Source organism: Macrotis lagotis, chromosome 2 (assembly GCF_037893015.1).
Source record: "Macrotis lagotis isolate mMagLag1 chromosome 2, bilby.v1.9.chrom.fasta, whole genome shotgun sequence".
Classification (NCBI taxonomy): domain Eukaryota; kingdom Metazoa; phylum Chordata; class Mammalia; order Peramelemorphia; family Peramelidae; genus Macrotis; species Macrotis lagotis.
The window spans coordinates 31,305,965-31,323,537 of NC_133659.1; the positions used below are offsets into that span (position 1 = coordinate 31,305,965).

The window sequence follows — 17,573 nt, forward strand, 5'->3', positions numbered from 1 at the left end:
GGGTTTGTCAGAATCAAGAAGATTGAGGACTGAGAAAACCATCAGCTTTACTGATGAAGAAAATCATAAAACCCATTTCTCAGGAGCAAAACAAATAATTTTCTTCCTTCTCCTCATCACTTCCCTATCCCCATTTCTCCCTTTCCCCTTTCCCTTTCCTTCTCCTTCCCAGTGTCCCCTCTCCTCCCTCCTCACTTTCTTCTCTTTCTCCTTTTCCTCTCTCTACTCCCTCCATCTCCTCCTCTTTCCCTCTCAGTCTTTCTTTTCCATGCAATCCTGTCCCTGTTCCCCCTTTCTTTGCCTCTCCCCTTCTTTCTTCTTTGTCATCACTGGACCTTTTCTTCTCCTTTGCCCTCTCCTTGTTTCTCTCCACCCTTAGGCATAGCTCTAGTTCTAGGAAATCCAAAGGGCCAATGTTCGGGCACACTTCTACCCATTCTTCCCTTCTTCCCTTTTTCCAAGGGCAAAACAGAAAAATTGGGAGTGGGGGCAAATGGTTATTGTAGTCAGATTCATCAGGTTAAAACTCTTCCTACAATGAGAGCTGTAATGAAAAAGGGCTAGTATGAGAAGGCTGCATTCTCCCTTCACTGCTGGCCTTCTAGCAGAAGCAAATTACTACACAATCCAGTAATACAACTGGTAGAATAAGAAATCTTGGTTGGAAATTAGGGGAGCTAGCTACTTCAGAGTTTTTCATTACTAAGATCCTGAAATTTATTTTTTGCCTTTATTTATCATGCCCTCCCCTTGTCTTTCTTCTTCCTTTCCCTCTCCCTCTTTCTTTTTTTTCTGTATGTATGCCTGTCTTCCACCTCTTCAAATCTATCCCTCTTGCCTTTGCCCCTGGTCAAGAGCCTGGACCTACCTCATTGGCATGCCCCAAAAGCCAGTGGGTGGGTGGTCCAGGGAAGCTCTTTAGGGCTTGAAGAAACTTCTGCCTCCTGGCCAGGAGCCTGGTCAGTTGAAAAAGGCCCAGGGTCACAGCCAAGGAAGCTACCCATAACCACAGCCTGGGGAGGCTCTCAGGGAGCCAAGAAGAGAGCCACGAGAACATGAAGATCTCTTCTCTGGAAACAAGCACTGCCCTACTACAGGCAGCCTTCCTCTCTTATACCACAGACCTGGGCATCTGGCCAATTCTGGGGCTCCACTTCCTTTACCACACCCAAGGGAAACAAGTTTATCTACAACTGGATCCCTGGAGTAGCCCAGAATCAGACTATGGAGAGGAAATAACAGAGAGGATTTTACTCTATTCTTTGGCAAACTTTCCAGGCTTTCAGAATTGACTCCAAAAGAAAACAACCAATAAGCTGCAAAGAAAGAAGACAATGACTCCCTGGAGAATACAACTGTTTATTCTCTCTACTTTTGCTCTAGTCTCTGAAGAAGAGGTAGTTCTTTTCTTTTCTTTTTTTTTTTTTAGGTTTTGCAAGGCAATGCGGTTAAGTAGCTTGCCCAAGGCCACACAGCTAGGTAATAATTTAGTGTCTGAGGTTAGATTTGAACTCAGGTACTCCTGACTCCAGGGCCGGTGCTCTATCCACTGCACCACCTAGTAGCCCCAGAGGTGGTTATTTTCAAGATTAATTTCTCCATTTCTACTATTGATCCTAGCCCTTTCAGTTCTTATGTCATCAGTCATTCCTACTCTTTGGCTTTTGTCTAATTTATACTTTTTTTTGCTTCCCAGTTATATTACCCCACTCCTTAAGAAAATTGCACTGTGGAGTTATGAACTCAACCAACCTTTCTGAAGAAGAATTTGGAATTATGCCCAAAAGGGCAATAGAACGGTGCGTACCCTTTGATCCAATAATACCTTAACCCAAAGAGATCACAAAAAGGTGTAAAAAAAGTCACATATATCAAAATATTTATAACATTCTTTTCATAATGGCAAAGAATTGGAAATTGATGGGATGCCATCAGTCAGAGAATATTTGAACAAATTGTGGTATATGAATATGTTAGAACACTAAAAGTTCTATAAGAAATCATGAGGAATGGAACTTCAGAATAGCTTGGAAAGATTTGCATGAACTAATACTGTGTGAAGTGAGAACAACTTCATTATACACACTAAGCAACACTGGATGAGGATCAACTATGATGGATTTGCATATTTCAACAGTATAATAAATCAAAGACAATTCTAAGACTTGTGATAGAAAATACCATCCATAATCAGAGAAAGAACTGTGTATTTAAATGTAGATCAAAGCTTACTATCTTCTCTCTCTCCCCCCTCCTCTCTTTCTTTCTCAATGTATACATCTGTGTGTGTGAATCTCTCTCCTACTTTCTCTTTGCTTATGTCCAAACCATTGACAAATTTTGTGCAGTCTACCTCTTCCACACTTCTCCCATCACCCTTTTCTCTCTATTTACACGCTTACTATATTTCAGACACTTATCACTTGTCAGTTGGAAGTGTAAATCTCTATGGCCCAGCAAGGCAGTTCTCCTACTCAAGGTAACCTGGAAAAGAGCAGAAAGGCTCTGCTCCCCCAGGGTTGGAGGGGTGGCCTGCCAGAGCAAAAGAACTTCAGCCTCCCCGAGGCAGCCCCAGGGTGCTAGGAGCCCCAGCTCATAGCAGTGGGGGTGTTTCCTGAGCTACATCCCAGGGAGCACTGGGCACAAATTGGGGGAATAGCAGGGGACCTCTGCCAGAGCGAGTACGTGGAGCCCAGCCCTCAGGGCACACAGCAAGCAACTTCCACAGCCCAGATCCAGGAAACAGAAGCAGGGGGAGCCAGTAAGCAGGAGCCCCCAGGGCATGAGCCCATTGAACCTAGGGAGGGGAGTGAAGAGAGACTGCTGAGCTCTGTCCTCTGCCCCTGGAACAGGACTCTGGAGCTCTGACCACATTCAGATCCTGATCACAGTCTAGGCCCCCCCATAGAACAGCAGGGCCCCCCCACCTCAGCCCCGTGGCAGAGGGGGGCGCTTATAGTCATTCACAGACCAGGAGGGAGGACAGAGCCTCACACACTGAGAGCCTTGTGGGAGTGTCCCAAAAGCTCAGGAAGTACCCCAAAAACAGGCTTAGGCTGGGAAAATGAGCAAGCAGAAAAACAAGAGGAAGACCATTGAGAAATATTTTGCAAATGAGCCCAAGAAGGATCAAAATACTCAGTCTGAAGATGAGGAAGCCCAAGCTCCTGCATCTAAAGACTCCAAGAAAAACAGAAATTGGGCTCAGACTATGACAGAGCTCAAAAAAGACTTTGAAAATCAAATGATGGCATTAGAAGAAAAACTGGGAAAAGAAATGAGAGAGATGCAGGAAAAACATGAAAATGAAGTCAGCAGCCTAGTCAAGGAAATCCAAAAAATGCTGAAGAAAATAGCATGCTAAAAACCAGCTTAGGTCAAATGGATAAAACAGTTCAAAAAAGTTATGGAGGAGAAGAATGCTTTAGAAAGCAAAATTGGCCAGATGGAAAAAGAGATAAGAAAACTCTCTGAGGAGAACAAATCCTTCAGAGAAAGAACAAAATTCAGGGAGATTGATGAATTTACCAGAAATCAGGAATCAATACTTCAAAACAAAAAAAAATGAAAAATTAGGAGAAAATGTGAAATATCTCATTGAAAAAAACAACTGATATGGAAAACAGACTTAGGAAAGATAATTTAAAAATTATTGGAATACCTGAAAGTCATGATCAGGAAAAGAGCCTTGACATCATTTTCAAAGAATTACTACAGTAAAATTGCCCTGATATTCTAGAAACAGAGGGCAAAATAGAAATGGAGAGAATCCACTGATCCCCCCAAGAAAGAGATCCCAAAAAACCAACCCCTAGGAATACTATAGCCAAGTTCCAGAACTCCCAAGTCAAAGAGAAAATATTACAAGCAACCAGAAGGACACAGTTCAGATATCGTGGAGCTGCAGTCAGGATCACACAGGACTTAGCAGCAGCTACATTGGAAGCTCTTAGGGCTTGGAATACAATATACCGGAAGGCAAAAGAGCTTAGAATGCAGCCAAGAATGAACTACCCATCAAGGCTGAATGTCCTCTTCCAGGGAAAAAGATGGACTTTCAATGAACCAGGGGAATTTCAAATGTTCCTTTTGGAATGGCCAGAGCTGAACAGAAGGTTTGATCTTCAGAGACAGGATTCAGGTGAAGCATGGAGATTGGAGGAGAAGGGGAAAATATGAGGGACTTAATGATGATGAACTGCATGTATTCCTGCATAGAAAAATGACACTGATAATGCTCATATGAACCTTCTCAGTTAATAGAGCAGGTAGAGGGAGCTTTTATAGTTGAAGCACAGGAGAAAGCTGAATTTGAAGATAAAATATGGTATAAAAATGGAGTCAATAGAAAAAAGGGAAATGTAATGGGAGAAAGCAAAAGGAGAGGGGGAATAGGCCAAGATATTTCATATAATAAGATTTTTCTTTATTACAATGAGCTATTGCAATGATATGGAAGGGGGGAGGCAAGGGGGATTGAGGGAACCTTTGCTCTCATCAGAAGTGGCTAGAAGGAAACAGCATATATACTCAATGGGGTATAGACATCTGGAGTAAGAAGGAGGGGGGAGCAGGGGGAAGGGGTGGGGATGTGAATAAAGGAGGAGAGGATGGACCATGGGGGGAGAGTGGTCAGATATAACACACTTTCTTTTTTACTTTTTTTCAAGGGGCTGGGATTGGAAGGCCTGTCCAGGACCATAGGGCCAGGTGGATGCTAGGCCTAAGCGGTGGTATGGGAGCTCGGGGCCTCTTGGCCCTAGGACCAGGGATCTGTCTGCTGCACCACTCAGCTACCCTACAGCAGAGTCAGAGTGAAAGGAGAGAAAATAGAGTACATGGTAGTGGAGAAATAAGAAAGGAGGGAGTTGCGATCAGCAATGGCAACGTTGAAAAAATATGGAAGTAACTTTTGCGATGGACTTACCATAAAGAATGTGATCCACGCATGACAGAGTTGTTGGCGTTGGAACAAAGACTGAGGCACATTTTTTATTATTATTATTTGGGGGAGGGTGCAGGGCAGATGGGGCTGGATGGCCTGCCTGGAGATGTATAGCAGGTTGATCGTTGGTTGTCTGAGGACGGATTTGGACCCCGGTGCTCCTGACTCAAGGGCCAATGCTCTGTGCACCACCCAGCCACCCCTACTATTATTACTATTTTATTTTATTTTGGGTCTTTTTTTTCCTTCTTTTTTGGTTTTTTCAGGGCAGTGGGGATCAGGTGGCTTACATGTCACACAGCTGGGTGATTGTTGGGTCTACGGAGCTAGATGTGGGCTTGGGTGCTCGTGGCTCCAGGGCTGGTGCTTCATCCATTGCGCCACCTGGCCATACCTACAATTATTACTATTATTTTTTTTAATTTTAATTTTTTTCTCTCCCCTTTACTTTATTGCTCAAGCAAGTCTATATTTATGGGGGGGAGGGGGTATTTTGTTTACTCTTAAACAAGAATATTTTATTAATGTAAAAAAACATTTGTACAAAATAAGAATAAAAATAAAATTAAAAAAAGTTCGATTGATAGAATAAATGTTTATTGATAAATTGATGGAATATTATTAAAGCCTTTTTTTTAATGTTGTGATCCAGGAGGGCCTTGTTGCATTTTAACCCTCAAGTCTGAATCAGTGAACTGAATGGACCTGAGCCTAACCCTGAAGAAGGGTGCAGGAAGAGATCATTTCTGAGGTCTTTCCAACTTCAAACTTCTGAGGCTCTGTTGGTTTTATGAAAAAGAAGTCTAGATCATTGCACCCAAGGAACAGTCTTCTATAAAGCAGATTGCAGGATGCATTGAATCAATTCCAAACATCTTTGTTGTGCTGTATGGCCATCTCTTTTTCTTTATGAACTGACTCAGCCCTAAATCCTTCTAATCTCTAACCCTTCCCTTTGGGTGTGGGGCTTTCAAAGCTCAAGATAGGAGCCAGTTTCACCAGTGACTTCTCCTGCTAAGATTAGCCCAGGATCCTGGGACCTGAGAGGTCATTTAGTCTAACACCTTCATTTGACAAATAAGGAAACTGATCCCCAGAGAGATTAAATTATTTGTCCATGTTCATGGAACATAGGACAGATTTGAACTCAACCCTGGTTGTCACACGCAAAGATTTTTCCACTAAACCATTCATATCATTGGAATATAAATTCCTTAAAAGCAATCTTAAATTCCTTAAAGTAGCCTTCCCTTTCGTAATTTTTAATTTTTTAATTTTATTTTAGCACAGCTCTCCAGTACCTTACACACAGGAGAGAATTTTTTTAAGTATTTGCTGGAACCAGGATTATGACTGTTTTACTGATGGGAAAACCAATATTAGAAGCAGAAAAGTAGGTCATTTCACCCCTCCTAAAATTTATAAATAATAATGTTGAGGAGGAAGATGAGAAGGAGAATGAAAATTGTCATTCTGATAGTGCAAAAAACCTATTTGGTCTGGAGGATCTTGCATTTCTTACAACAAACCATTCCTTCTCCTTCCTCCCACACCTCTTTTAGAGTCATTGAGGTGCTCTGTGGATAGAGAGATAGGTTTGGAGTCAGAAAGTCATCCAGTCACAAACATTTATGAGCTATGTGACTTTTTTGTCTCTTGATGAGTGGGGAGAGAAGTCGGTAGTGGTGTTTATTCTGCCTCCTTTCTAGCCACATAAAAATAGTCCTGGTAACCCATGAGGCCTTGCCACACAGGTCTGATGACACTTAGGGTCATCCCTACATTATAGAAATGCTTATTCCTCTTCCTTCCCTTGTCAAAGTCGTTGCTTCGTGAGTAACCAAGGCCAATTTGTCCTCCCATTCCTCCTTCTTTTTTCTCTTCTTCCTCTTCTTCTTTTCCTCCTCCTCCTTCTCCTCCCCTTCCTCTCCTGTCTTTCTTCCCCATACTGTGGCACTTGATTGATTAATAGAAGTCTTAAGCTTCAAACTCTCCAGCTATAACGTTGTATGATGCTTCATTCAGAGATGTTCCCCTTTGACCCCTTCAATAGTCAGTATCTCGTCTAGGTTACTGGCAGTTGGTTGACTGAAGAGTATTATTTTCTTTCTCTTTTTTTCCAGGTCAATAAGAAAGCAAATTCCCCTCCTACTCCTTCCTATTGAGGACATAATTAATCAAAATCCCAGCAGAGCCTTTACCACACCTTGGTGGTAATGGAAGCTGGAGGGGTAAGGAAAGGGGAAGAGATCTAAAACTCCTTAGTACAAGAGAAAAGGCCAGTACAACACTAGTAGGGAAGTGTCATTGACTTCTCACCAGCTGCTTGAGTGTGAGGTGGTTGCGTGCAAATGAGTTTCTTCCAATTGAACTTTGAGGGTCCACAGAGCAGATGTTGGGGTCAACTTGGGGGACAGGCAGGAATTTGAACAGCCTTGGATAAATCATTTGAGCAAACAGACTCTGTATACTATGGGAATTTTTCATCTGATTCTCCAACAACCTGGCTGTCTGAGCAGTGAATATATGTAAAAGAATTGTAAACTCAAAGGCAGTTAGTTGGCATGCTAGATAGAGTCAGGAAGATCTGATTTCAAATCTAGGCACACCCTCAACAAGTCACTTAAACATCTATCTACCTCAGTTTCCTCATCTTTAAAATGTAATAGTATCTACCTCTCAGGGACATTGTGGGAATGAAATAATATATTTGTTAATCTTTTTGCAAATCTTAAAGAGCTCTATAAAGAAATATTTCCTTAGGGTGACTAGGTGGTGCAGTGGATAGAGCACCGGCCCTGGAGTCAGGAGGACCTGAGTTCAAATCCAGCCTCAGACACTGAATAATTACCTAGCTGTGTAAGGCCTTGGGCAAGCCACTTAACCCCTTTGCCTTGCAAAAACCTAAATACATACATACATATATATATATATATATATATATATATATATGTATATATATATTCCCTGTTCATTCTTAGGGCACCTTTTCAGTCCCTTCCTCACATTAGAAGGTGAGCACTGTGGTCCTTTTAAAAAACTGCTCAGATAAACTGGGGCTACTCAATCCCAATGCTACTTTAGTCCAGTGAAAAGTCGATCTTTTGACCTGTGTGCACAGTGGTAACTATAAGTCCCAGTGTATCTTCACCTGCTGCTTTGTCACTTGTTCGATGTGGATTTGGGGTAGATAAAAATGGTAAAGCAGTATGGGTGATATCTTTTGATTCATAGATTAATTGGATTTAGGTGAGGCAGTCATGTGAAGTCATTGACCTCAGTGTCTCTTCCTGATTCATCAGAATCCTATAGTAAGACAAAAGACATTATACCTGATGATGGACTGGAATGCAGAGGATGACCTTGTTGTCTTTGATGTCTAGCCAAGCTCTAAGAACTCTACAATGCTAGCTTCAATCACCTTCATAGCCATTGGAACTTTTCATTCATTTATTCTACCGGGGAAGTGTTTACATGCTTGGGGTAGACACCTCCCTAACTCACAGATGAGTTCGAAGCCTGTTTGTTACCTCTGGTTTAGGCCAATTGTTGACATGGTTTACCAGGGTGTGTCCTGGGAGCTTTCCTTTCTGCTCTATGACTTTGTAAGGTTGATAAGTTGTACTTCTTACTACTGGGAAGCTTATATATTCTGGCATATTATCCTGAGATAGCCATTCAATTGATTTCTGGACTTAACATTTCTTTGGATAGGTTCTCTTTGATGTTAGAATATCCCTTCTCTTTTCTGGGAGCATCTATGCTTGGAACCTCTCGTGATAGAAATGTCCATGGTTCTAACTCCTTCACTAATTGTAGGTTCCCTGTCTGTGGCATCAGAAGTCAGGAACCAAATAAGATGTACCTGCTTGAGATGCTATCCTTTCCTATAAAATCCATAGTCGTCCCCCCATGTTCCTGAGTTGCCTCATTGTGTGGGACTTAGGTATTCGACCATAAGCTCGATCAAATGACAAAAGTGTTGCTTAACCTGGGTGCCAAATCTAGAGGGTGCCTTTTGAAAGATTATCTACCCCCTTCCTCTTCTTGCTGTATCCTGAAGACCATCACACTCAAAACCTAAGGATCCTCCCCACCCTGGCCTTTACAGGATGAATCACAGATATAGCTGTGGAATGGCAGGATTTTAGGACTGGAAAGGATTTCAGAGACCAGCCAGTCCAAGTTGCCCTTATCCCAAAAAGGACTCCCACCAGACCATTATCAGGGGGGGGGGGGGGCAACTCTTTTCAAAGTGACCCATAGCTGCTTGGACAGCTCTCCTATTAAGGAATTTTTGCTGAAATCTAGCCAAAAGTTGCCTTTCAAGGAAAACTGTCTCCTACAAGAGACATGCTCACACTCAATTATTTTTTCTTTTATTCTGCCTACTGTTCTCTACAGAAACTTATTTAGCAGCTGATTCTAGATTCTTATTCCTTCCTTCTCCCCTCATCACCCCACCCTTCACCTTTGTTATTAAATTCCATTTTAATCAGGACAGCCAGTACTCATAAGAATATAGTCTTTCTGACCCTCATCCAATTTATGCTGTCCCTGGCCAAAAGTCCTCCTATCTTACATCAAGGACCAGAAAGCCAAAAGCCCCTGTCACCACTTTCTATCCCATTCATATCCTCCTATTTATGCTCATTTTCCTTCTCATATCCTTCCTCCTCTGTCAATGTCCCAGCCTTCACTAGGCAAAAAGGACATTACCTCTGCCTTTCTGACCTTCTCTTCTGTGCCAAAGATTTCACAATATCATGATCTTGCAAGTTTCCTCCTGGTAGTAACTTTAAATCTCCTCCAATTAGTTAGTGAATAAGTCCTCAGTTTTGATGATTCTTGGGATGCACTCTATGCTATTCCAAGCACGGGTCCCCAGAGAGAGCATTCTTCCTGCATCTTGTTGAGTTTTTTTTTCCCGTCAGAACATCATCTCTTTCAGCAAGGAGTAACCCAACTGACCACAATCTAGTTCTTTTTCTCAATAGCATGTTTAGAGAATCTTTCACCCTTCTAAAGAAGGATGAGAAACTGCCTCCTCTCAAAATGAAGACCCAACATTCCTAGAAAGAACCTGGAGGCAGATTTCAGATTGGTGTAAGAGAAAAATTTCCTACAACTATAGCAGCTCTCCAAGTGTCCCTCTCTAAGAGATTTCAACACATATGTTGATGTTCTCTCAAATAGCCTCATTTCCCACTTCCTTAAGCTACCAAAATTTCATGACCTTCTCTACTCTGCCTCAGATGGCATCCTTTTGATCTTGATATCACTTAGAAATGTTCTACTGCCTTGATCAAGAACATTAAAGTGTTTTGATCTGATCACTATCTCTTTCTCCTATCACTTTCTAAGACTTTCTCCTCATAAAGCTATTCTTTTTCCCATGCATGGCAATCCCTTCATCCCTTGGCCTTTTCCCAGGCCAACTCCCCTCTTTCTGGTGATACTCTCCTCTCTTTCAACTTCTTGGGGAAGCAGTGATCCTTCTAAATCACCAAGCTGCAACAAACTGCAATTTGTATGAACTGATGCAATAAAGTAAGCAGAACCAAGAGATCAATTTATGTAATAATAACAATATTGGAAAAACACAACTTTGAAAGACTTGGGTACTCTGATTCAATGCAATGGCCAACCATGATTCCTGAATGATGAAGCATTCTATGTCCCTCATGAGAAGGAGGTGATAGACTCAGGATGCAGAGTAAGGCATATGATTTTCGGCCAAGGCCAATATAGGAATGTGTTTTTGCATGATTATGTGTATGTAATGGAGCATGCCTAATATAGAGAACTTGTATTTCCCTGCACTCCCTATCATATAGGGGAGAGTAGCCTTCTTTAAATGGCTGCAGGAACAGGACAGGCTGCATTTTAAAAACTGCCAGAGTAATATGCTGTTTCTTGTTGTTTCTAGTAGATGAAAATCACCTACAGTGAAGGTGCCATGAACTGCAGTGGGGTGGAGGAATGCCATCCCTCCTCTCTAGCCCCTGATGTTTGGAGTATTTGTTTCTGTCCCATTTCATTTGTCTTCAGTTTCACCAGGATGTGACTGCTAAGCATTCTACAGCTTCTTGGAGTCACAAGTGAGAGGTAGGTGACAAGTGGACACCAGAGGTGGATAAGCAGCCCCAGAAAGGGCAACAGCCTTCACAACAGAGATGTTAGTGTCTTTTCTGAATAGATTCATTCAAATAACTTGGGATGCATGATGAGGGGAGGGGAACATATTAAAGAGCAATGTGTAGAAGGTCTCAAGAAGATTGTCACCCAGAAGAGAGTTGAACCAAACTAACTCTGGGAAGGGAGGGACTGATGAAATTGCAGCCTTCTAACCCCCATAAATGCCTTTTCACTTCTATACTCAGGGCTCACTTCTCCTGAAGAGGTGGGGAGTCCCCTTCTGGTCAGAAATGTAGGATTCCTATGAAGTTCTTGCAGAAATAAAAAGCTGATATTTAATTTGTGTCAAGCATGTTGTTAATGAGTGGGACTATGAGTGAAACCTCCCTCATGGTTTCAATGAGTCTTCTTTTTTCCCAAAGCCAGGTTAGCAAGGGTTGCAAAGTTGCCACTTCCCCGAGGCCAGATGGCAACAAAGATTATAGAGCACAGAGCTGATTGACTCCCGTATATGGAAGGATACAGAATTATCTCTCTGATAGGGTAAAAATAATTATCTCTCTTTGATCGGTAAACTGTATCTGAATAATGATTCAAATAGGGCTGATTGGCTGGATACTCATGGAAAGATTGTGAGGCCAGCTATCTAGCCACTAGGTGGTGGGCCAGGGGGTTGGGATACCTTCGGGACTAGGATAAAAGGGGCTTGCATGCTTCCACACTTTGCACTCCAGTTGTAACATACTATGGAGGTTGTACACTCTTCTGGAGAAGAGAAAACAGGTGACTTTTTGTAGACTACTTTTTGTTCTCTGGTGCAAGTCTTCTCATTAGTCTATATAAAGAGAAACCAAGGCTGTAACATACAATTCTGATTCCACACACTAACAACTCTTGGCACCCAAACAGGGACTTGGATGGAGTTGAGCGAGACCTTGGGAAGAGTGCTCCCCGCTGCAATTCAGGGGTCTCTGTATGGTGAGTTCTTTTTCCCTCCTGGGACCATGGCAAAGACCACAGGTATAAGAACTTGAGAGGAATCTGGGAAAGGCAGTTGGCAGACCATGGTAGTTGATATATAGAGCAAAGGGAAGGAAGGAACCTTTGTAGATGCAGAGACCCAAAGTTCAGGAGCCTAAGGAAACTGCTTGAGGACACTAATAGGTTTGGACATGAGTGGGTAAGGCTCTGAGGTGCCTATAAAGGAGAAAGGTATCCAGGAAGCCATTTCCCCTTATAGCCCTCTTGGAGAATATTAGATAATTGGAAGGATACTTCTAGGACAAGAGGGAAGGATAAAAAGAAAATGACCAAGTATTGTTGTTGGACGTGGACCAAGGAACTATCCTAAATCTTTTCCTGGTTAGGTCTAAATTCTGATCAGGTGAGGATTGGGTATGTCAAATTCTAAGAACTTATGTAAATGAAAAGGAAAGAGTCACTGAGAAAGGAAAAAGAATACCCCTCCAAGCCATTGCATCCCTCACTTGTTTTGCCTCCCCCTCCACCTGCTTCTCCTCCACAGCTTGCCTCTGCTCCTCTCGTTCACTGAAAGAGAAGTAGAAGGGAGACTGTATAGTAGATTAAGAAAAGAATCAGGGGGCATCTAGATGGCACAATGGATAGAGCACCAGTCCTGGAGCCAGGAGGATCTGAGTTCAAATCCACCTCAGACACTTAATAAATACCTAGCTGTGTGACCATGGGCAAGTCACTTAACCCCATTACCTTGCAAAATAAAAGAGTTAGAACAATGCAAGAAGGATGTGAAAACCTACCCTCTCCAGAAGAGTCCAAAAGAGAAAGGGTTAAGTGTGGCCATGACAACTCCTGTTTCCTCTTCAAGAGGTTCCTATGGGCAGACAAGGGGGAGGAATTGCTTTCATGAATGCTCCCCTGAGTACCACTGAAGTTAGGGCTTTTAAGAAAGAAATTAAGTTGAATAGCTAGGTTGTGCATTAGATAAAGCACCCACTCTGGAGTCAGCAGGACTTGAGTTCAAATACAGCCTCAGACACTTAATAATTACCCAGCTGTGTGATCTAGGGCAAGTTACTTAACACCATTGCATAGCACAAAGAAAAGAAAGAGATGAAGTCACTAATTGAGGACCTCATGGGTTTGTCTGAGCAACTGGATTGGTTCTTGGGTCTGAACATATATACTTGGGGAGAGCTGATGTCCATTTTAAATATTCTCTTTACAGGGGAAGAGAAAGGTATGATTGGAAGAGCAGCATCCCTCTTCAGCCATGGAAGGATGGGAAAGAAGGCATACCCTCTGAATGGAGTGATTCCAGTTGAGATGAAATACCCCAATGCAGACCCAGCTTAGAACCATATGCAATGGAGCCCATAAAGGGCATATACAGAATCTTGGAGAGTTAATAATAGTAGCATTTGAGGAAGCTGTGCCAAAGTCCCAGGATCTGAATTAGGCTTTGGAAATTCATTAGAAAAAGGGTGAAACTCCCTCTGAGTTTTTGGAGAGAGGGAGAGAGGAGGAGAGAGGAGGAGCTGAGGAGAGGCAGAGAGCAATGACATTAGCAGGTTCTCTCTTTTAGGAGCAGGTGCCAAGGGTGCAGTAGGCAGAGGAAGGTTGGAGTGGCTGGGGAATAGGAAAGAAGCAGGAGATGGGAAGGACCGGTGAGTGTCTATGCAAGTAAGTTCTAGAGTTGATGAATAGAGGTGTGGGAGCAAGAGACAGACATGTTGGTGGCCCCAGCAATAACAGCCACTGCGGAAGGAGCAGGGGGCAGGGGGTGAGCACTCTTCTCTTTGGATTAACAGAGAAAACTGATACAAAGAAAATTCATATGGCAATAGCCACTACTGCTGCAGACTGGGATCCTGCTAAGTGGAATGGAGATAACTGGGAGTATACTGATGGCAATAAATCTGGAAATGGGAGTGGCGAACATGCCACTAGTCAAGATAAGTACCAAAAAAAAAAAAAAAAAAGGAATATCCTGGAAAAGGTTTGTTCATTGCCCTGCTACAAGCAGGTGTGGAGAGGAATAAGATTGATGGGCTTCCCTATTCCTGACTTGTTCAGGTTGTATAAGGAAAAGAGACTCAGGCAAAACAAGTTAAAATAGTGATGAAGATAGGTCAATTACTCAAAAATGAGCACTCTGTAGTGATTGTTCTCATTCCCAAGAACCTATTAAGAATTGACATTTTAAGGGGGATGACTCTAAACTTACCTGACAGGAAATTAATCTTTCTAAAGTACAAGGACCATCACAATCTGTAAAATTTTAGGCACTGCTGAAATATGGTTAAACAGTATATCAAGGGAAAATGTAAGTTGTGCAGTCTGAATAATAATTTCAAAGACCTGCAAAGAGAATAATAAAAGGGTTGCAAGGAAAAATGAAGAGGCCTAGAGAACATTGGGTTTTTGAACTATATGTGAAATATATAAAATTTATTGAAGATGGTTAAAACATAAAGAAAGAAGGTATGAGCAAGTGTGACTATGTATAAATAAAAATATTGATTTTGGAAGTTTTAAAAATTGATTTAAAAACAATGTTAAAATAGAAAAGAACATAGAGAGCTTATGAATCAACTGCTAAGCTATGGAATTTCTTCGGGAATTGTGTAACCCAGATTTGTATTAAATTGATTGGAGTAATTTTAAAAATTTAAATTTAACATTAGACTGCCACCTGCAGGAGAGAACTACATTCCTTTTGAGAAGCAAGGGCAATTAGGTGGCACAGTAAATAAAGCTTGGATTCAGAAGGACAGGAGTTTGCATCCTACTGAGTGGACCTTGGGCAAGTCACTTAACCCTGACTGCCTCCCATCCAGGGCCATCTCCAGTCATTCTGATTCATATCTGACCCCTGGAACCAGATGACTCTGGAGGGAAAGTGAGTCTGGTGACTTAGCATGGCAATCCCCTCATTCAAATCCAATTCACATGCTTGTCATGGCATCACCTCCCTGATGTTGTGGGTCTTCTTTGAAAATGAAGGACAAGGGCAACAAAAATGTGCATACCCTTTGACCCAGCAATACCACTACTGGGTCTATACCCTGAAGAGATGAGGAAAAAGGGTAAAAACATCACTTGTACAAAAATATTCATAGCAGCCCTGTTTGTGGTGGCAAAGAATTGGAAATCCAGTAAATGTCCTTCAATTGGGGAATGGCTTAGCAAACTGTGGTATATGCATGTCATGGAACACCATTGTTCTGTTAGAAACCAGGAGGGATGGGATTTCAGGGAAACCTGGAGGGATTTGCATGAACTGATGCTGAGTGAGATGAGCAGAACCAGAAAAACACTGTACACCCTAACAGCAACATGGGAGTGATGTTCAACCTTGAAGGACTTGCTCATTCGATCAGTGCAACAATCGGGAACAATTTTGGGCTGTCCTCAAAGGAGAGTGACAGCTGTATCCAGAAAAGGAGCTGTGGAGTTTGAACAAAGTGCAAGGACTATTCCCTTTAATTTAGGGAAAAAAAACAGATATCTTATTGTCTGATCTTGTTACCTCTTAGACTTCTCTTCTCTTTAAGGATATGATTTCTCTCTCATCACACCCAGTTTGGATCAAGGTACAACATGGAAACAAAGTAAATACTGACAGAGTGCTTTCTGGGGGCGGGGAAGCAATATTGGGGGGAAATTGTAAAACTCAAATAATATCTTTAATAAAAATAAATTTAAAACCTTAAAAAATGAAGGACAATACATTGTTGTTGTTGTGGTTGTTGTGGTTGTTGTTATCTTACTGGGCTTTAGTGGAAACTGAGCATATTATATCAAATCATGAAAGTTTTTTGAGGCCTTCAATTCCCATAACTACATAGATAATGGGGATTCCTGCTTCACATAAAATTGGCCATGCCCAAGAGTTCAGCTTAATTAAGAAGCAAATAGATTAACTTCTTGAATGCCGATTTGACGTACTAAAAATTGGAATCAAGACTAGACTTCCTTGGTCTAAATGCTTGCCTATTGCCCTGCTAAGAATTAGAATAACTCCTGGAAAAGATAATGCAATCTCACCCTTTGATTTACTGTATAGTATGCCATTTCTGAATGGAAAAAATGAGATACCCACCTTCCAAACAAAAGATAGATTTTTGAGAGACTATTTGGCAGTGTCATCCTCCCTCTCAGAACTCCCAAGTTAAAGGCCTTCTGGCACAAACCCTACCACTGGAGTTTGCTGTACATCATTGCAAGCCAATAGACTGTGTGCTAATCAAGTCTTGGAAAGGAGAAAAGTTACAACCAAACTGAACAGGACCATATCAAGTGCTCCTGACCACTGAAACTGCAGAAAGGGAATGGACTCAGTACACTAAATGAAGGGACCCATGGATGAGCACCAGGACTAGGACATGAAGAGTGGACTCCTCCATCCTCAAAGTTACTTTGGCAACTTGGGTTGTGGGGATATTGTTTCTGACTATTTACTTTTTTATTAGGTACATATAAGATCCTAATGTCATTATTACTCCCTGACTATACATATTAAATTGCATACCCTGCATAAAACTAAGCTTCATTTACATAACATGGAATACATCACGAGGGTAGATGGACATATTGAAGAGCAGTATATAGAAGGCATGTCAGGAAGATTATAACCCAGAAGAGAGTTAGACCAATCTCACCCTTGGAAGGGAGAGACTGAAGAAATTGCAATTTATTAACCCCATAAAAGCTTTCTCCCTTCTGTACTCAATGTTTACTCCTCCTGAAGAGGTGTGGAGCCCTCTTCTGGCCAGAAACATAGGATTCCTCTGAAGTTCTTGCAGAAATAAAAAGCTGATACTTGATTTTGTGTCAAGCAAGTTTCTAACAGTATACATCTGGATAACATCTGGAGGGGAGTCGGAAAGGATGAAGACTTGCTGACCTGAGCATTTTTCTTAAAATGAAGAAAAAAACAACCAAGCAGAGGAATGGACCCAGGAGACTTCCAGTCCAAGAGGTATTTAAAGAGTTTTGTGGTTCATCCACAAATTTTACAACATCTACCCTGGGAACTAAGGGTATTTATTATTATTATTATTATTATTATTATTATTATTATTATTATTATTATTATTTTATTGATTAGTAAACTGAGGTATAGAGTAAAGAAAATGATAAACCATCAAAAAGTAGGGTGGCATAGGGGATAGAAGGTAATCTTGGAAGTGGGATGACCTGGATTCAGTTCTCCCTCTGACATACTGGCTCTGACCCAATGACCCAGAATAAGTCATTTCATCTACCAGTGGCACAAGTAACTAAGACTATAATTTACAAAGACAGCTTGTCCAATTGCAACTGCAAAGGAAGCTTCCATGCCAAGAGATCTTTACAGCAATAAAATCCCATGAACATTTTTTTAAAAACACCAACAATCAGATCAAGATATCACAGGACCATCAGACAGGTACAAATCAATTGTTTTTGCAGGCCAGAAGATGGAGAGAGAGCTCACTTCCAACTGTGTGTTAGAAAGAGATCATGA

The 17,573-nt window shown here is 41.6% G+C and overlaps 2 protein-coding genes and 1 long non-coding RNA gene across 3 annotated transcripts in view; 1 reads left to right on the top strand and 2 right to left on the bottom strand.

Annotated features, from left to right (window-relative positions):
- The window catches only part of CYP4B1 (cytochrome P450 family 4 subfamily B member 1), a 28,640-nt gene extending 27,568 nt beyond the window's left edge, over positions 1–1,072 (bottom strand). The window contains exon 1 of the mRNA XM_074221508.1: positions 869–1,072. Coding sequence (XP_074077609.1) covers positions 869–1,057 — 189 coding nt within the window. The 5' untranslated portion in view covers positions 1,058–1,072. The remainder of the gene's footprint in view (positions 1–868) is intronic.
- Positions 1,073–10,880: 9,808 nt separating this feature from the next.
- LOC141512516 (uncharacterized) lies at positions 10,881–14,556 on the top strand. The gene is made up of 3 exons (XR_012475524.1): positions 10,881–11,053; positions 11,993–12,061; positions 13,290–14,556. It is a non-coding gene; the product is annotated as an uncharacterized LOC141512516 (long non-coding RNA).
- A 2,615-nt stretch (positions 14,557–17,171) lies between these two features.
- LOC141512515 (cytochrome P450 4A11-like) overlaps positions 17,172–17,573 on the bottom strand; it is a 36,707-nt gene continuing 36,305 nt past the window's right edge. The window contains exon 13 of the mRNA XM_074221510.1: positions 17,172–17,573. This exon is cut by the window's right edge and continues 673 nt beyond it. The gene's annotated coding sequence lies outside the window, so the exon portion shown is untranslated.